The following is a 21437-nucleotide window of genomic DNA, read 5'->3' as shown; positions in this document are numbered from 1 at the left end:
ATAAAGTTATTTTTTTCCCATAAGTACCTCATGAATTTGGTATCTTTGGTATTAGTACTTCATCTACTACTAGCACAAATACTGTGAACTACTTTTACTGTGTACTTTTAGAGTAATCATACTCAAAAATTCCTTCCAAGCTCCGAAAGTGTTTGTTTTTTCGTCTGAAATAGGCTTTAAGATTAAATTCACTGATGAATCAAATTATTTTTTTCCCATAAGTACTTCATGAATTTGGTGTATTTGGTATTAGTACTTCAAATACTATTAGCACAAATACTATGAACTACTTTTACTGTTTACTTTTGGAGTAATCCTACTCAAAAATCCCTTCCAAACTCCAAAAGTGTTAGTTTTCGTCTTAAATAGGCTTTAAGACTAAATTCACTGATGAATCAAATTATTTTTTCCCATAAGTACCTCATGAATTTGGTATATTTGGTATTAGTACTTCATATACTATTAGCACAAATACTATGAACTACTTTTACTGTGTACTTTTAGAGTAATCATGCTCAAAAATCCCTTCCAAGCTCCAAAAGTGGTTTTTTTCCATCTGAAATAGGCTTAAAGACTAAATTCAATGATGAATAAAATTATTTTTTCTCATAAGTACCTCATGAATTCGGTATATTTGGTATTAGTACTTCATCCACTATTAGCACAAACACTATGAACTACTTTTACCATGTACCTTTAGAGTAATCATACTCAAAAATCCCTTCCAAACTCCAAAAGTGTTAGTTTTTTGGTTTGAAATCGGCTTTAAGACTAAATTCAATGATAAATGAAATAATTTTTTCCAATAAGTACCTCATAAATTTTGTATATTTGGTATTAGTACTTCAAATACTATTAGTACAAATACTATGAAATACTTTTACTGTGTACTTTTAGAGTAATCATACTCCAGAATCCATTCCAAGCTACAAAAGTGTTAGTTTTTTTGTCTGAAATAGGCTTTTAAGACTAAATTCAATGATGAATAAAATTAATTTTTCCAGTAAGTACCTCGTGAATTTGGTATATTTGGTATTAGTACTTCATATACTATCAGCACAAATACTATGAGCTACTTTTACTGTTTACTTTTGGAGTAATCATACTCAAAAATCCCTTCCAACTCCAAAAGTCTTTGTTTTTTCGTCTGAAATAGGCTTAAAGACTAAATTCAATGATGAGTAAAATTATTTTTTCCAATAAGTACCTCGTGAATTTGGTATATTTGGTATTAGTACTTCATATACTATTAGTACTACTTTTACTGTGTACTTTTAGAGTAATCATACTCCAGAATCCATTCCACACTGCACTTCTGTTTGTTGTATTCAGTGGTTGTAACAGATAAAATGTAAAAGAAGATTAAAACTTTTAAAAGTGTATAAGCTCTGTTATTTTTTGCGGCTCCAGACTATTTTTTTTGGCAGAAGATGGGACAAAATGGCTCTTTGATAATAAAGGTTGCAGACCCCTGCCCTAGCCCCAGCTCTAATTTTTAAATGGAAGACGAAAAAGATATTTTAAAAAAATCCAAAACTGTTGATGGATGGATAATGGATAGATTTCTACCAAATTTACATGAGAACATGTTATAATTATAGTTGATGTAGATTTGATTTAATGATATTTATATTACTTTACTATTCATAGCTTAGTAGTGCATCAAATCATGTATATATTTTTAATGACCACGGTTATAAGTAGTTGTAAGTGGCATCAAATAAAAATATTGTGGTAAAGTAAGTCATTTATACTTCAGTACAGTAAGGGACTAAATAGACTAAATTCAGTTCCATTGTGTTAGTCTGTTAAATTCTTTGCTACCACTTGTGTTTGTTTCTTTTGTGTCATTTAGTGCTTAAAGCGTAGCACTCCGTTGATTTATTAGCATTAGTGTAGTTTGGATGAGTGATACGAGAGCAACATTACAATCATCACAAGTAATTGTTGAGTGACATTTTGTTTACACAAACTCAGCCAAGTGAACAAAAAAGTGCCTCATAGTATCTGCAACACAAGCACAACACAACACTTTGGCATTCTAACTACCCAGACCAGGGAGGTAGAGGGCCCACAAAAAGCCTGGAAAAGAAGAAACGCACTAGTCTAGACCACATCATGAAGTCCACAGAGCAGGGCTGTCAAACTCATGTTGGTTCACTGGCCATATTTAGCCCAGTTTGATCTCAAGCCAGACCAGTAAAATAATGACTTCATAACCTATAAATAATGACAATTCCAAGTTTTTCATTTTGTTTTAGTTCAAAAAACCCCCAATTAAATTATGAAAATATTTACATTTTACAAAACAGATGTGAATAACCTGAAAAAGCAGAAATTTTATTTGAAAATTAGTGCAATTTTAACAATATTATGCCTTGACTTATTATGTATACATGTACATTACACACAGTGTTCCATAAACATTTGGTAACAGGCAGAATATTGTTAAAATTTTGGAGTTTGGAACTAAAATTTGAACAATTTCTACAATATTTCATCTGTTATTATTAACACAACTACAGATCACAGTGGATCCATAAATGCACCAAACATTTAGTAACAGGCAGAATATTGTTACAATTGCACATTTCGGGTTGTTCATCTTTGTTTTTATATACAGGGGTTGGACAAAATAATGGAAACACCTTCTGTGATGCCACAGTGTTAGGTGTTTCCATTATTTTGTCCAACCCCTGTATGTATTTATTTGCATTTTACTGTGAAAGAATAATTTTGTAAATGTAAATATTTTCACAGTGTAATGTTATTTGTTTTTTTTCCACTTAAATTTTTTCCACAATTTTTCACAAAGAAAATTTGTCTTTGTCATTATTTATGGGTTATTGTGTTATTTTTACTTGAGATCACATTGGTCTGTATGTGGAACCTGAACCAAAAGGATTTTTGACAACCTTGACTGTTCAGGTTAATTTTTGCACTTTTATCCCGCGGGCCAGATTTGGTCCCCGGGCCGCATGTTTGACACCTGTGCCACAGAGGATTGAGACCAGGTCACGTCCCAGACCACGGCAGAATGAGTCCAAATCAAAACCAAGACCCAACCAGATACAGATACAGACGGGTGGGGGTTATATACAGAGCAGTACAGAAACCAAGATTTGAAAATAGTGGATGAAAATCTGACTGATATAATTAAATAGAATTTTCAGTCGATAACTGAGACAACACTGTATTTTCAGCATATAACACCCACAATGACTGATGAATGAGCCCCAGCTGACATTAGCTCATAAAAATGACTTTATATGTACAAGTAGCTCATTGTGTCCTATCTAGGGACGCACTGATACCACTTTTTTCCAGACCAAGTACGAGTACGAGTACTTACAGGGTGGGGAAGCAAAGTTTACAATGAACATTTAGTTGTTTCTTCTCAGCAGGCACTATGTCAATTGTTTTGAAACCAAACATATATTGATGTCATAATCATACCTAACACTATTATCCATACCTTTTCAGAAACTTTTACCCATATGAGTAATCAGGAAAGCAAACGTCAAAGAGTGTGTGATTTGCTGAATGTACTCGTCACACCAAAGGAGATTTCAAAAATAGTTGGAGTGTCCATAAAGACTGTTTCTAATGGAAAGAAGAGAATGACTATGAGCAAAACTATTACCAGAAAGTCTGGAAGATACTATTAAAGAAGAATGGGAGAAGTTGTCACCCCAATATTTGAGGAACATTTGTGCAAGTTTCAGGAAGCGTGTGAAGGCAGTTATTGAGAAAGAAGGAGGACACATAGAATAAAAACATCTTCTATTATGGACATTTTCTTGTGGCAAATAAATTCTCATGACTTTCAATAAACTAATTGGTCATACACTGTCTTTCAATCCCTGCCTCAAAATATTGTAAATTTTGCTTCCCCACCCTGTACATTTGAGTACTTGCTGATACCGAGTACCAATACAAGTACTTAATAATCCCATTCCAGTTGTTAGTTCCTTTTGTAAATGTGCTTTATTGTCGTTGTCATTAGTCTGACTGGAACAAAGTGCTGCTACTGACATTTAATGTGTTTGAATGAGCGTTTGTCAATTAATCCACCAGGGGGCGCCGCTCTGAATTAACCATACTAGACAAATACCACGAAGAAAAGTAAAGTTTTATGAGAAGAAGAAAGTCAGTAATAACAAACATGGAGATGACAGAGGCAACACTGATGTGATACTAATATTGCAGCGTTTTCGCAGGTCAGGTTTAAAAGCTTAGCTTCAGCAGGAAAAGAAAACAGAAATGAGCCATAAGTTTGGTTTTCACTTCCGCTGGCGGTGGTCTGCACCGCTCCGTACCCCCGGCCCAGCCCTGGGTAGTTGTCCTAAATGTGTCAGTAGTTTTTCTCTAACTCACACAGTGGCTCTTTGAACAGATCCTCTACCTCCACAGTTCCGCTGGTATTCTCTGTCTGGGTACTCATCCGCCAGCACCTGGAAAACACCTGGAATGTACGCAGAGGACGGACAGAACGCTGCGTCCGTATCTGTCTGTGTCTGTAACGTTACTTGCAGTCAGCGTTATTTTTATCACCGTCGTTTATTTGGTTAAATCTCCACACTCTTCACACTCCACACACATTATTCCTCCTCCTCGTACCTGCTGCACTGAACTGGGAATGTCACACGGCCGTAAGTGGTATCGGTGCATTTGTATCGGATTACTTTTACGAGTACGAATACGAGTACACACACTGAGTATCGGAGCCGATGCCCGATACTGGTATCGGATCGATGCATCCCTAATGATAATAATAATAATAATAATAATAATAATAATAAAAACAATATTAGATCATGAATTAAGAGAGGAGAGGGGCCCACACAGGCTGCTTCTGTACACAGGACAGAATTCTATGCAACATCACCGTCACTATACGCCACGCAGGTCTGTGTTTCGCTGTTTTTGTGGCCGGTAACACCTGAAGCATGAACAAAGAATTCCACCCAGTCTTGTCCAACAATAACAGATGCCACACCCTGTAGCCTCCATGCCAGACGGGAATTTCCACATCAAACACAACCCATTAAAGGAGCACAATTCCCATGTAGTGCTATGATGAATAACTCGTGGGAAACTTAAATGATGTAAGGCTCATGGCAGGTTGAACATGTGACGGTAATTCCTTTGAGTCTTTACATGATGTCTGCTGAACCAGACGTCACCAGGGTGTGGAGGACATGGATAATTGTGTCATTACAAACTAATGACTAATTAAAAACAGGTGCCAAGTCTAGGGTTCAATGGGTGATATTTAGTGAAATATAGGGGGTGAAGTTGCTGACGACTGCATCCAACTGAACGCCTCGGATCCTTGTCAGAAAATCAATGATGGACAGTAAAACATCAACAAGAACGTCCGCCACTGAGCGACTTCTGCTATAGGCAGCAACAAACAGACACATGAAAGAGCTGCTAACACATGTAGAACCAGGTTCTGTTCTGTCAAATAAAAATGAGGGTCTCTTTGTTTATATTGTTTTCATCTTGTTAAAATCTTTCATGTGATTGACATTGCGGGTAGGGATGTAACGATTACCGGTATAACGATAAACCGCGGTAAAATTGCAGACTGCTAGTATTACCGTTTAAATTCTAATTATCATGATAACTGTGTTTGATTAACGCACTTTTAGGGGAAAAAACCCTATGTAAAGCTATGCCTTTATGTCATATATTTGAGTATATTTTTAATTTGTTACAATTTTGATTTTATATACCTAATATTTGGAACCAATATTCAATTTTAAAGTCTTTGAAAAGGTTCGTTAAGCAACTTTGTGTTATTTATGTAATAAAGTATATCAATTTTTCAAATCAGATTTTTTTTTTTTTTTTTTTTCTTTTTTTTGTGATTTTTCGGGGCCTTTTGTGTTGATATAATAGGTTAAAGTGAAAAAATAATAGGCAGATGATATAGATGAAGTTGTGCTGAAACAAAAGATACCAACCACGGGAAACATTTGTTCTTATCTGTATTATAAAACCCAGTGGCCTCTGTTAGGGATGTAACGATTACTGGTATAACGATAAACCGTGGTAAAATTGCAGACTGCTAGTATTACCGTTTAAATTCTAATTATCATGATAACTGTGTTTGATTAACGCACTTTTAGGGGAAAAAACCCTGTGTAAAGCTATGCCTTTATGTCATATATTTGAGTATATTTTTTAATTTGTTACAATTTAATTTTATATACCTAATATTTGGAACCAATATTCACTTTTAAAGTCTTTGAAAATATTCGTTAAGCAACTTTATGTTATTTATGTAATAAAGTATATACATTTTTCAAATCAGATTTTTTTTTTCTTTTTTTTGTCTGTTTTCGGGGCCTTTTGTGTTGATATAGTAGGTTAAAGTGAAAAAATAATAGACAGATGTTATAGATGAAGTTGTGCTGAAAAAAAAGATACCAACCACGGGTATAGTAAACATTTCTGTATGTAGTAAATAAAGGCAAAATCAAAAGTACTAAAAAATGGCCAAAATAGGTTCAGCCCACTAAGGGTTAATATTTGAATGTTTCTGCCAACAGAAGGTACATTATGCCTATTATTTTATTTATTTATTTATTTATTTATTAAATACAACTTGGTTAAATTATTTCAGTGTGTGTTTTAGTACTTTCTGAACATTTTGAGCACAATTTCAATAACATCACGATAATGATAACCACGATAATTTTGGTCACAATAACTGTGATGTGAAATTTTCATATCGTAACATCCCGTATTGTGGGTTTACGTCATTTTTGTTTTACGTCATTTTTATTTAATGTCTCATCATTTTTGTCATGTTACATCATTTATATTGCATCTTTTACGTAGTGTTCATCTTGTTACATCTTACACTGTTTTTGTCTTGTTTCTTTTAAGTCCTTCTCATCATTGTTTTGTCTTTAATGTAACACTCATCCTCTTATGTCTTTTACGTTGTTTTTGCCTTGTATTTTATGTTATTTTTGTGTCAATATGCCATTTTGTTCTATGTTTACGATTGAGGCTTTTTAGTGAGTTCAAAATGCACACTCCCACTCTGCAACCCACTTTGGCACTTGACCTTAAGTCTGGGAAAGACAGTTCTAAGGTCATGGAATCACAATTCTCATTATGATAGGATTACACACCAAGGTTATTACTGTTAACCAAAACTAACAACATGACGAAAACTAGAATTGTAAAAACATTTTCGTGAACTGAAATAAATAAAAACTAGAATTAAAAGAAAAAAGATAACTAACTAAAACTGTATTGTGTGCTTACAAAACTAACTAAAATGTATAAAAATTATGGATAAAATTCCCTTCGTTTTCGTCTTTGTCAATGTCGGACTGATACGAAATCGATTTATTTCCCTCTAGCAATTTTAGCTGCCAGCACCATATGATATTTAAGGGTCTGTCACTTCTCATTGCTTGTGGTTTCCAGTCGTCTTCTGGTCCCCACTCTACCTGGAAACATGGAGACTAAAGTTGGGAGAAAGCAGCAGAGTCCTGTCTGGGATTTATCTGAACTCGTGGCATTGTACCCGTGGTGCCATTGTGTGTGAAAAGTGCCGATACATTATTGTAAATGGACACAGTAAGAGCAGCAGCAATTTTGTAAAAAAAAAAAAAAATGTCATGATGATGATTTGTTCACATTATTTGGGAGTGGATATTTAAGGAATATTTTCAAGACACAGTTATGCATTTAGACAGTTTGCTTATTTCAGTTCTATCAGTTTATAGTATATGCAGTGAAATACTCTAAAGTATTTGCATTCTTCAACAAAATTGTTCATAGAGATAAGTATAAGCAAATTTTATAGAAATAATTAGACAGATTTGTGAGTTTACAATTTCAGGTTTTTCAAACTACTTCTACTAATTAGTATAATTTTTGCATTAAACAGTGATTCACTGACATAGTGATTTGTCATATATTGACTGTTGCAGTGTTAACACTTTAATTGTTTCTATTAAGCTGTTTGGTGTGTTCGTTATTGACTTTCTAATGCCTATAACATGGTGTGCCTGTCCCCTGCTCCTCTCAGGCTGATGAACTCCTCTTGGTGTTTGTATTACTGGATACTCTTTGTCTGGTACATAGAAGACCCAAAGTGTAGGTTATGCACACAACTAACATCTAATATCTTCTAGGGCTGAAACTCACTGGGTACAGTTGTCAGTAATCTGTTTCATGAAAATAGTATTGTTGTAATTATTATTTTTAGCAATTAACTGTCAGTACGTAGAGTCTCATATAATAATTCATGTATTATTTTAATGAAATTCATACAGTGGTAGTGAACTGCAGCCTTCACATTGTAGCATCATCTGCTAGCAGTAGAAATTTCACGAACGGCAGTAGAACCACTTCCGAAAATGGAGTATGGTGGCAGGGATGAAGAATTCAAAGTAGAGAGAGGCTAAAATCGCCCGGCCTACCTCACAACATTTGAATACGGGCATGAAATTGTGCCTTGTAGATAGTCAGGAAATGTTTCTATTCATTTGGCGAGGCCTGTGAAGGCTGAGGAAAACCCGTACAAACGCCCTCCTGTGCTGCAACATCGACGGGACGCAGAGCATGCATTATATAGTAGGATACAATGGAGAAGAAGAGAAAAGTTATAAAAAAAACTAGAACTAAACAAAAACTAAGCATTTAGAAAGTAACGAAAACTAATAAAAACTACCAAACCTGCTCTAAAAATGAATTAAAACTAACTGAATTAGAGAAAAGAAAGTCAAAACTAAACTACACTGGTCAACAACAAATTTATTGTTGAAGTTTTTTGAGCTGATTTAGGATAATTTTAGTGTGCTGAATCCAAAAATCACATTCATTTTGCTCGATCAGGTCAACTTTCTGAACTATGCTACATATTGGCTTTTTAACATTTTTGCTTACATTTATGGGCATTTTCACATCATATGATACAACATTCTTTCATATTTCTTGCAATAAACGAGTTCTGAAGATTTTACTTTTGCCAATTTATGATTAATGTTTTTTTTTAATATTACAGGTGAATGAAATGGCTTGGACTAGAAGATCTTGCAAAAATAAACTTGACGTATTCTGCTACATCTGCGGTGAATACACCATTGTACCTAACAGGAATCAAGTCACAAGTTTCATAAAGTGTGCTTACCAATCTTATTTTGGTATTAATCATTATATTTTGTGAGAAGATCAAATTTTTCAAAATCAAATTAGCAAAAAAACCTGACCTGACATGTCATTTTTGGATTTAGCGGTGCAAAATGGTCCTAATTCAGTTGAAAAAACCTCGACTACTTGCAAAAAACATTTTTTTGTAACCCAGTGTTATAATGAAAAATCCAAAACTATTATAACCTTGTTACACACTACTGGAATCATAATAATGATTACTATATTTTACATTTCTGCATTTGGATTCTTCTACATCCCTCTAAATCTTACACAGTGGGTGGGTAAGGCAGCAAGAAACGTTGTTGTTTCATGGTTACCGAAGCATAATTTGGCACAGGACACTAAAGCGATGCTGTTAGTGCTTGCTCCAACAAAATGCCTCCATTTCAGACTGAGCCAGAGGTGCTGAGCACAGGTCAATGGGGGGTAAAATGATCAATACTTACTCAATGGTGCCGTGACCCTCTGCACTCTCACGCACAACGTTGCCCTGAAGAATCTCCTGTGTCTTCACTGTGGAGATCGGCAAATCTTTATCCTGCTGTGGTTCTGTAAGGAGACGTTAAATCCATCAGAATCAGATCTGACTGTGAGTGGCAGGTGTTTATGTATGTATGACAAGGTTGAAACTTTGAGTATCATTATTGTGAAAAAAAATATTGTGGAATAAATGTATACCTTTCATGCTGTGTCTTGTGTTGAATTTATTGGGAAAAAAATTGTGTAGTTTCAGAATATAATATCAAAAAATGTGTATCACTTGTCCTTGTGTGACTTTTTGCATGACGTTTGCTGAAAATGACCCTTTTTCAGTGACAAATAATTTGAAAACCCATATAAATCATGTTGCTGCTTGCACATTTTCATTGAACTTGCTTACTTTTAACCTTAGAAGAAGAGCTTATGGTCTGGCCTTTTGAATGACGATCAGTTTCAGTGATTTCAGTTCAAAGTCAATGACGTCAGATCAGCCGGTTCCTCAGAAGACGTCCTGGGACAATTTAGTTTGGATTTTTTGGGCTTCTAGGTAAGAATTTGACGTATAATTCTTTATGTAGAGTTGATATTATCATAAATCTGTATGTATTATACACCATTCTCTTTCTTTTTCTGTTGTGAACAAAACATTACCCAACAATTAAGTCTATTCTAATATTAAATCAGTCAAATCATTACTTTTACTAACCCTACCCCCATCAGTTTTTAGTTTGTGAAAAAAATACCTACCATTGTAAAAAAAAAACTTGCATTCACTCAATTTTCAATATCTAGCCTCCAAAATGTAATCAATTCTGCCCACCTACATGGGCTACAATTAGTTTATATTATTTAGGCCCATTTACTTTCCTAACGTGAGATCAAGTTTTTTTTTTACAACCAAATTTTCATATTCGTTTTTGAAACTGCCCACCAATTTGTTCGATTTTGACTCACTCTGTCAATGGTGAAGCCAACTTAACCCTTTCATGCATAGAGGTCACTACAGTGGACAGTTACGCTGCAGCTTTAATCTTGTATATTTATGGGTTTTGTTGTTTTAGTTCCATATCAACCAACACAGTGGACACTTATGCATCATCTCATAAACTGCAATTCATTCCATTATTGTAACTTTGCTGTTCTTGGTTGGTTCTTGAGTGGAAATCAATTTTTTATATTTATTTTTTGCATATAATCTCCATGAAGTGAGTAATAACTAGTATTAGAATATGTTCAAATGTGAGAAAACATCAGATTAGCTGCATTAAACGTGGTTTCATTTCACTGTTTTCATATCACTTTATGATATTCGATTTTAAATACATGTTTCTTTGCTTCAAAAATAAAATTCATGGTGTAGCTGAGTGGACATTTTTGTAACTCCATGAAAAACAGGTTGATTTAAAAAAAAAAATTCAATCACATTGTTTTTTTTTCATGCCTAAAGAGGAATAAAAACACTCAGGAAAAAAAATCTTGATTAAGGTTCTCATAATTAATGCTTGAAAGGGTTAACCAGCCAGAATCATTTCAGGAAGACTTCTATATATCAGTTTATAGTTAAACCAGCAGTTCTCAATCTTTTTCTGTCGGGCCCCCCTTTGGAGGATGAAAAATCTCCAGGCCCCCCCAACCCCAGCAACATTGTAACAGTGGTGCAATTATAACTTTTATTGAAAGAAACGTCAATATTGTCACATTACTTTTTGCTTTTCCTTGAATAATTTGTCGTTCAACTTAAAAGTAACTTAGATTTTTGCTTGAACAATACAAATAAACTTAACAAGACTGCTCCGAGACAATATTTTTCCAAATAAAAATTGGAAATGCGCAATTATCTTACAACTATGACAATAAAGTTACTTTTTTTAGAACAACAAACAAATTTTGGTAATAAAGACGGACATTTTAACAATATCAGTGGCTGCAATGAGCCTGTTTGTATTGCACATCTCAGAACATTAAAGTGCAAACTGTACAAACTGTGCAAAAACACAAACATCGCACATATTTCTTTTCCAGTCAAATCCTTGTCCATTCTCCAAACCTAAACTCTTGGTCTAGTGACAGATCACCATGGCAGTGGATTTGTTTGTTGTACGTCCCTAAAATGAGTCCAGGGTGCTCCATATTAGTTCCACCTGCTACACGTTCTAACCTGAAGGAGAAAAAAAAACAACCACTCAGGAGAGATCCCATGCCCCCCCTGGCACGCCTCCGCACCCCCCCGGGAAACACTGAGTTAAACTAATAAAACAACTCTTACACATGTTATGGAGTAATGCCTAATTGATATTCATTCATTCATTTTCTGAACCCGCTTTATCCTCACTAGGGTCACGGGGGTCGCTTGGAGTCTATCCCAGCTACATAGAGGCGAAGGCGGGGTACACCCTGGACAAGTTGCCAGTTCATCACAGGGCTGAACATATAGAGACAAACAATCACTCTCACATTCACACCTATAGGCAATTTAGATTAACCAATTAACCTATCAGTGCATGTGTTTGGATGGTGGGAGGAAGCCGGAGTACCCGGAGAGAACCCACGCAGACACGGGGAGAACATGCAAACTCCACACAGAAAGGTCCCACCCACCGTCGACTGGTGTTGGAATCGAACCCAGGACCTTCTTGCTGTGCGGCACGAGTGCTAACCACTGCACCACCAAAAAAATAAAAAATAAAAAATTGCCTGATTGATGTATTTTTACCTCCGCCAAGGAGGTTATGTTTTTGCCAGGGTTTGTTTGTCTGTCTGTTTGTTTGTCTGTCTGTTAGTGTGCAACATAACTCAAAAAGTTATGGACAGATTTTGATGAAATTTTCAGGGTTTGTTGGAAATGGGATAAGGAAGAAATGATTAACTTTTGGGGGTGATCCGGAAGAAATCCTGGATTCTGGATCACTTTGAAATTTTCGTTAACATTGTGGTAAATGGGGCCAAAATTTTCGTTTCCCAATATCTCGCTTAATTATTGACCAAAACTCATGAAATTTCACTCAGGAATTGACAATGGGGTCCTCTATCACATTTCAAAGGCTGATCCGGATCTGATCCAGAAGGCGGATTTTATTTTAAAAAATAAATGTAGGATTTGTATCACCGATTATGTGGGGAATTTTCGCGCTTGGCGGAGGTCTGCGCTCTCCGAGTGCTTTTCTAGTTTTTAATTTCAGACTGACTGAATAGGGCTAAGATGCCCAGACCAAAGCCATCCAGGGGTGGAGGAAGGCCTCCTGGGGAAGATTCAAAGCTCACAGACGAACAGAAGAAAGCATATCACACTCAGGCGACTCAAGTCCATAAAGACAAAGCAGCGGAGGTAAAAGGATCCGCCTCATATTTTTTTGTTTCAGCCTTGTGTCAATAAAGGCTCAGTGATTAGAAAACCACAAAAGATTGTTCATAAATGATTTCAGATTCAGATTCCTGGGAAAATTTGACCCTAAATTGATATATTTTCAGTCCATAACCAAGAACCTGAATTTTTGCCGTTAATGTCACTAAAATGCCACTCAGACCTTGAACCTTGTCGTATGTGTTACCTGTGAGGATCACCAGGCTCTGCTGTCTGTGCAGTACATAACTCTTCTTTAGCCCGTTGTCTGATGGGAGAAGTGAAGGTATTTCAGGCAGTGGCTCTGACTTGGGTTCGTCCGGAGTGAGGGCAGGGTCACTGAGGCCGTTCTCAAAGCCGTTCTCCTTCACTTCCACCACAGGAGGCTTCCAGGGCAGCAGAGTCATCGGCTGCCCGTTACGGCTCATGTACCTGTGGACACAAGGATGTACAACGGTCTTCAATCTGGTTTAAAAGTTTACTGAATGTGAAAAGAATAAAAACTGAAAAGGTAAAAATATAGAACTAGTGGTTTTATAACAGACTTGATATGAAAAATGTAAAATGCTTTATTTTAGGGCTGCAGCTACCAATAATTGATTAGATTAGATTAGATTAGATTAGATTCAACTTTATTGTCATTGCACATGTCACAAGTACAAAGCAACAAAATGGAGTTTGCATCTAACCAGAAGTGCTTCAGCAGTGGTTAAATATTATACATTACAGGTGGTTCCCTTCTGGCTCTGAACGTAAACACACATTTTGTTTATAGTGGATGGCACTTCGAAATTGTTCACCATAATGCAAGAGATTCCGGTGAGTAATCACAGAAAGACTTACAGATTCGTGATACTTAGACTATGACTGAGGTTTGACAGATCTGATGAAAAATTGCTCACAAAAGTCTCCTGCACCTTTAAACATAAGATGGTGAAATGTCACAGATAAACTTATTTTCCTAAATCCTCAAGTTAACATCACTAGCTAAATATCTCTGGGTCCAACCGACCACCTCTGTCAGGGCGGTGGCGTCCGACCCCACCTCCATTATCCCTTGACAATAGTACTGTTGAGTACAACCCCACATCAGATAACACTGAGTCACCTTTTTTCCATCACTGGAATTCCTTCACAAACTAAACTCTTAATCTTCTGCATTGTTTGTGATGTTCTGTCTGTCAAATATGCTTTAATAGCTGTGAAGCCTGGACCATCCTTGGCTGGAACTGCTGGGTGGGATCGGACCTAAAACCAGTTCTACTAGTAGATAATATGGATGTAACGATATGAAAATTTCATATCACGGTTATTGTGACCAAAATTATCACCGTTATCATTATTATCGTGGTATTATTGAAATTGTGCTCAAAATGTTCAGAAAGTACTAATACACACACTGAAATAATTTAACCAAGCTGTATTAAAAAAAACAAACAAAAAAAAACAAATAAAATAATAGGCACAATGCACTTTCTGTTGCAGAAACATTCAAGTATTAACCCTTAGTGGTCTGAGTCCATTTTGGCCGTTTTTCAGGTCTTTTGATTTTGCCTTTATATACTATATACAGAAATGTTTACCATACCCATGTCTGGTATCTTTTTTTTTCAACACAACTTCATCTATATCATCTGCCTATGAAAACACAAAAAAACTAGAAAAGCACTCGGAGAGCACAGACCTCCGCCAAGCGCAAAAATTCCCCACATAATCGGTGATACAAATCCTACATTTATTTTTTAAAATAAAATCCGCCTTCTGGATCAGATCCGGATCAGCCTTTGAAATGTGATAGAGGACCCCATTGTCAATTCCTGAGTTAAATTTCATGAGTTTTGGTCAATAATTAAGCAAGATATTGGGAAACGAAAATTTTGGCCCCATTTACCACAATGTTAACGAAAATTTCAAAGTGATCCAGAATCCAGGATTTCTTCCGAATCACCCCCAAAAATTAATCATTTCTTCCTTATCCCATTTCCAACAAACCCTGAAAATTTCATCAAAATCTGTCCAAAACTTTTTGAGTTATGTTGCACACTAACGGACAGACAAACAGACAGACAAACAAACCCTGGCAAAAACATAACCTCCTTGGCGGAGGTAAATACAAAATCCGATTTGAAAAATATATATACTTTATTGCATAAATAGCCCAAAGATGCTTAACGAACCTTTTCAAAGACTTTAAAAGTGAATATTGGTTCCGAATATTAGGTATAGAAAATCAAAATTGTAAAAAATTAAAACTAGTCAAACATTTGACATAAAAGCATAGCTGTACATAAGCGTTTTTTCCCCTAAAAGTGTGGTAGTTAAACACGGTTATCATGATAATTAGAATTTAAATGGTAATACTAAACGTCTGCAATTTTACTGCTGTTTATCGTTATACTGGTAATCATTACATCCCTAGTAAATAGTATAGCAATTATCAAATAATTTCAACTAGCTGTGACAAGTTGTCAGGATCTTCTAAGACTGTACAGTGTGGTATGGGTGATTTAAGAAAGGGGCGAAAGACAACACAAAAACCCGTAGTCCTAAACAAAGGAGTGGGTGCTACAGCAGTTCACATGGCAGTGTGTTGAGCGATGGTTATCTACAATGATAAGCTCCACTGACAGAATCTGAATGGACTGTATGACGTACTTAAACCCAGTCAGTGTGTTACCTGCAGTACATAATAGTCAGTTTGCAGACAGAAGTTGCTGAAGATTAAAAAATCTATTAAGTAAAAATGTCTGGGAGTATTTATATATGTGCCAAAGACACATCGACATAAAAATCTCTCTGTGTTTAGGTGCACACTATATTTAGAATGTTTTCACTGCTTTACCTTGTTGTCAGACAGACCTTTCCTATTTCTGCTTCAGTCATGTATTTTTTTGCTACTGCATGGAATAACTAAAACAATCAAATCGATGAAGCCCCAGCAGACTAGAAACTCCCATGCTCTGTGAGGTACAAGTACTGTATTTGACAAAGGTATCAGGTGGTTTTGAAGAGAGCATTAACCTGTTTAACCCTGGCCATATTTTCAGGGGAAAAACGCCTAAACAGACATACCCAAAGTAAATGAAGAATTACATTTCATAATAATAAGGTTCATATGGATGTTCTTGGTGTCTATGGACATTTAGAGACCTCACAGAATCTATTCCCATTGTCTAAAATATTGTATCTATTATTATGCCTGAGTAAACTGTAACAAACTAAAAGAGAAATTAGAATTTTTTATCCTCGCCTGTTTTTTTTTTTCAGTTGGATTGACGATGATATGCATAAATTAATTGTTTGTGTCGGAGATTTTTAATAGCGTAAATTTCACCCCACAAAGATTAAAAATCATGTTTGAATATTAAAGTTTGCACTAAAATACACTTTTAGTTTTATTAACATTAGGGTCTGAACTTTGAGCAAAAGTTGAAAAAAACATTCATTGTCCTGATTTATTATATTTTTATAATAGATGAATATTAATATAATTTTTTCAGCCGGCAGGTGGGCCGACAGGGCTAAAGGGGTTATAACAGGTCTCACTTTGGCTATCTGACAAAGCAAGTTGAAAAAATATTAAAGTTCAACAAATATTAACCCTTTATGGGTCACTCATAGAAATACTCGGAAATTCAAAATTTCAACCTTAGTGTGTTATTGGAGGTCATAACGAGACTTAATTACTTTTGTGACATTTTTCATAATGTTTTGTTGTTATGTAGAAAACAAAAATCAATGAGGTTACCATATTTGGTTCTTTACCTGTAAGTGACAAAATAAATAAATAAATAAGCCAAGGAGTAAATATAAAAAATACAACAACAACAAAAAAACATATGTAAAGTGAATGGAACATATATTTTAGAACAGGGGTGTCAAACTCATTTTTTTTCAGAGGCCACATTCAGCCCAATTTGACCTCCAGTGGGCCGGACCAGTCAAATAATAGCATAATAGCCTATAAATAATGACAACTCCAAACTTTTTAGATGCAAAAAATAACATTAAATGATGAAACTATTTCTATCCGAAACAAAAAAGATGTGAATAACTGGAAAAAACTGAAATTTCAGAAGAAAAATAAGTACAATTTTATCAGTATTATGCCTCAACTTATGATTTCTACATGCGCAGTACAGATCAGATCTACCAAGACACAAAACAGGCAGAATATTGTTAAAATTGCACTTATTTTTCTTTAGACATTCCAGGTTTTTCATATTTGTTCAGGTTATTGACATTTCATTGTTAAAGGATATCACAGTTTAATGTTCTTTGCAATAAATCAAAGAGAAAAAAAATGGTGTTGCCATTATTTAGAGGCATGATATCATATTATTTTTCTCACATTAAACCAAGAAGAACATTTGGAGTCATTATTTCTAGGTTATTATGCTGTTATGTTTCAGTTTGATGCCCTTGACTGTTAATATCTTCTGGGTAATTTTGGCATTTTGCACTTTGTAAATTCGTCTCACGGGCCAGACTGGGACCTTTGGCAAGCCAGTTTTGGCCCCCGGGCCGCATGAATTTGTTTTTGATCATGTAATAGTTTTCTATACTATGTTGCAAATAAATGTTAATGTTAGATGACATTTAGTCTATATAATGTATATTATTGTGGATGGAGGCAGAAAATCCAGGTGTAGATTACTGCACAAAGGGAGAATTTGATTTTCCTTGGTCAGGATATGTACAGTCAGTCCAGCTTGGATTTACAAGGCTGACAATTAATACTGAACAAACAAGAACTGAAACTATGAATTATGAAAGAGCTGCAGCATCTGAAACTGACCACAGTGAACATTTGACAGATAAACAGAACCACAGTGCTGCAGTTTCAGACTCAGAGTTCGTCATGTCTGTTATGGATTGTGATCGTCTCTCTCAACTCACCATATATTTTTTTATTAGTAAGTTTTTATTACCTCCGCCAAGGAGGTTATGTTTTTGCCAGGGTTTGTTTGTTTGTTTGTTTGTTTGTCTGTCTGTTTGTCTGTCCGTTAGTGTGCAACATAACTCAAAAAGTTATGGACAGATTTGGATGAAATTTTCAGGGTTTGTTGGAAATGGGATAAGGAAGAAATGATTAAATTTTGGTGGTGATCGGGGGTGGGGGGGCCCACGGGGGGGCCCATTTCCAACAAACCCTGAAAATTTCATCCAAATCTGTCCATAACTTTTTGAGTTATGTTGCACACTAACGGACAGACAAACAGACAGACAAACAAACAAACAAACCCTGGCAAAAACATAACCTCCTTGGTGTGGGGGGGGCCCACGGGGGGGGGGGGGGGGGGGGGGCACTGATCAGCCTTGGCGGAGGTCTGCGCTCTCTGAGTGCTTTTCTAGTTTTTATTTTGATCAATTACTAGAAATTTCAGGCGACCCCATTTGAATTCCAGGCGACCCCACGTGGGATCCTGACCCCAAGGTTGAAAAACACTGGATTAAGGGAATATTGGGGAAGAAGCTAATACAACCCCACTTTAAAAAAAAGTCTGAAGTAACCCTTTAAACATCTGTAATGACTCTTTGATAAACTTTAATGACATTCAGTGTATTGTGCACTGAATCTTCAGCATATACATTATATTTTGTTCAGTTAATTTGAAGAGATCCTCAATTTCAAAATCTTTGTGTGTTTTTTTGTTTGCTGCTGGTCCAGTTTCTTTGGCACCGTAAGAGGATGCTCTCCTGAAACAGCCCTTTGAGTCTGAGTTTGCTTCCCATTCTGCCACCACCTTTCTCAAACATGAACAAACAATACAAATATCAGCTGCCAAGGCTGTCCTTGCATCAATGGCATCAGTCAAAGCCAAATCATCTGAATGAAAAGCATCAGGACAGTAAAGGAGTGAGGAAAACTGAAGGCAGCACGCAACTCTGTCAGCACTAGAGTCATAAAAGTGAGCTGCCATCCCACTATTAAATCAAAATGATATGGTTGAATCAGCAAAGGAGTTACATTGTAAAGGAGCTTGATGTAAGATTAGAAGTTCAGGACTCAAATTAACTTAATTTAAGGTCATGTCAAAGCAGTGTTTCTCAAACACCGGGGGGGCGCAAAGGCTTTCCAGGGGGGGCATGGGATCATTCCTAGGTGTTTTGTTTTTTTTTCTTCAGGTTAGAACATGTATCAGGTGGAACTAACGTTTTAGCGTTGGAGCACCCTGGAACCATTTTAGGGACATACAAGAAACAAATCTACTGCCATAGTGATCTGTCACTAGACTAGACTAAGAGTTTAGGTTTGGACAATGGGCAAGGATTGGACTGGAGAAGAAAAATGTGCAATGTTTCTGGTTTTGCACAGTTTGTACAGATTGCACTTTAATGTTCTGAGATGTGCAACGGAAACAGGCTCATGGCAACCACTGATATTGTTAAAATGTTCATCTTTGTTACCAAAATTTGTTTGTTGTTCTACAAAAAAATGTACCTTATTGTCATAGTTGTAAGATAATTACACATTTCCTATTTTTAACTGGAAAAATAATGTCTCAGGGAGCTGTTTTGTTGAGGTCATTTATATTGTTCAATCAAAAATCGAAGTTATTTTTAATTTGCACAACAAATGATTCAAGGAAAAGCAAAAAGTATTCTAACGATACTGATGTTTCTTTCAATAAAAGTTATAATTGCACTACAGGTACAATGTTGTTGGGGTTGAGGGGGGCTTGGAAATTTTTCATGCTCCAAAGGGGGGCGCGACAGAAAAAGATTGAGAACCACTGTGTCAAAGGAACAAAATATTCTCTAATAATAAAGAAGCTCAAAATTGGAAAAATACACAGGAAAGGTGTTGGAGTCTGTGAGTGTTTACCATCCACTATTATATTACATGTCACTCCCTGGGGCATTTCTCAATCTGCAATTATAGTGTCATTTTCAGTTTCGATCCAAATAAATTCCACATAATCCATGACAGAATACTAGGCTTAGACTAAACTGAAAAGTAAGCACAGGAAATTAGATGTTTGACAGATGTATAAAGACAATAATTAACATTAAGCTAGATTTGTGTACTTTGTCGTCAAGTGCTGAGGAAGAGATGTCTGCCATATTCACATCAGTGAATGAGAGTGTTTGTGTGTAAAATCTACCTTTTGAATGCAGGCTATATTCAAATATTTGTGTTTGAAAGGTTTTTTTTTTCCCTTTTTAGTTTCTGTTTACATTCATGATTTTACAAAAGCATGAAACTATTGGGTATTTATGACTTGTAGCAGTCATGATGCCTTTCTTACTTCCCACCACAATCAAATGGTGTATTCATTCATTCATTCATTCATTTTCTGAACCTGCTTTATTCTCACTAGGGTCAAGGGGGTCGCTGGAGCCTATTCCTATCCTTGCAGGTGAGGGCGGGGTACACCTTGGACATGACGCCAGTTCATCACAGGGCTGACAAATAGAGACAGTCACTCTCACATTCACACCTATGGGCAATTTAGATTAACCAGGGGTGTCAAAGTCATTCTAGTTCAGGGGCCACATACAGCCTAATATGGTCTGAAGTGGGCCAGACCAGTAAAATAATATAAATAATAGGATAAGAACTTATAAACAATGTCGACTCCAAAGTTTTCTCTATGTTTTTGAGTGAAAAAAGTTAAATTCTGTAATGAAAATGTTTACACCTATGAATCGTACTTGAACATAACATGAACAAATATGAACAACCTGAAAATTCTGTTCTTCTTAAAAACAGTGCAATGTTAACACTAGAAAAGCACTCAGAGCGCAGACCTCCGCCAAGGCAGGTCAGTGCCCCCCCCCCCCCCCCCGATCACCACCAAAATGTAATCATTTGTTCCTTGTGCCAGTATCAATATTTCCTGAAATTTTCATCCAAATCTGTCCATAACTTTTTGAAAGATCCGGATCAGTCTTTGCCATTTGATAGAACACCCCATTGTAAATCCCTGAGTCAAATTGCATGAGATTTGCACAATTCCCCCATATTGTGATTTCCACCATAAATATTAGTCCCATATTTATTTGACCTATATTTTAAGATTCCTTGACCATGAAAACATACCATTAGCAACTGGATTCATAATTATGTCCTTATTAGTTCAGTAGTTATTCACGAAAATCACATTTCTCATAATGGCGGTTTTCTTCTGGATCTAGCTCCTTAAGTATTAAAGCTACATGAAATCCGGTGGCATACTCCCGATGCGGAACTGACTGAGCTACACGATGGCGCTTGTCAGAAATTTCTACCTTTAATATTAAAGGCACAGTAGGCCAAAAAGTAAGGGCACCCCCATTTTTTATATAAATTGAGATAAAATCCGCCTCCTGGATCAGATCCGGATCAGCCTTTGAAATGTGATAGAGGACCCCATTGTCAATTCCTGAGTGAAATTTCATGAGTTTTGGTCAATAATTAAGCGAGATATTGGGAAACGAAAATTTT

The 21437-nt window shown here is 35.9% G+C and overlaps 1 protein-coding gene across 2 annotated transcripts in view; it reads right to left on the bottom strand.

Annotated features, from left to right (window-relative positions):
• krt222 (keratin 222) overlaps positions 1–21437 on the bottom strand; it is a 59528-nt gene that overhangs the window by 2090 nt on the left and 36001 nt on the right. For both annotated transcript variants that reach the window (XM_030145062.1, XM_030145055.1), the window contains exons 8-9: positions 13215–13438; positions 9633–9735 (exon numbers count right to left, since the gene is read on the bottom strand). In XM_030145062.1, the coding sequence (XP_030000922.1) occupies positions 9633–9735; positions 13215–13438 (327 nt within the window). The remainder of the gene's footprint in view (positions 1–9632; positions 9736–13214; positions 13439–21437) is intronic.

The sequence above is a fragment of the Sphaeramia orbicularis genome, chromosome 1, assembly GCF_902148855.1.
Source record: "Sphaeramia orbicularis chromosome 1, fSphaOr1.1, whole genome shotgun sequence".
Taxonomy (NCBI): Eukaryota; Metazoa; Chordata; class Actinopteri; order Kurtiformes; family Apogonidae; genus Sphaeramia; species Sphaeramia orbicularis.
Note: the sequence above shows the minus strand (reverse complement) of the source record. Positions and strands in the feature narration are given on the sequence as shown.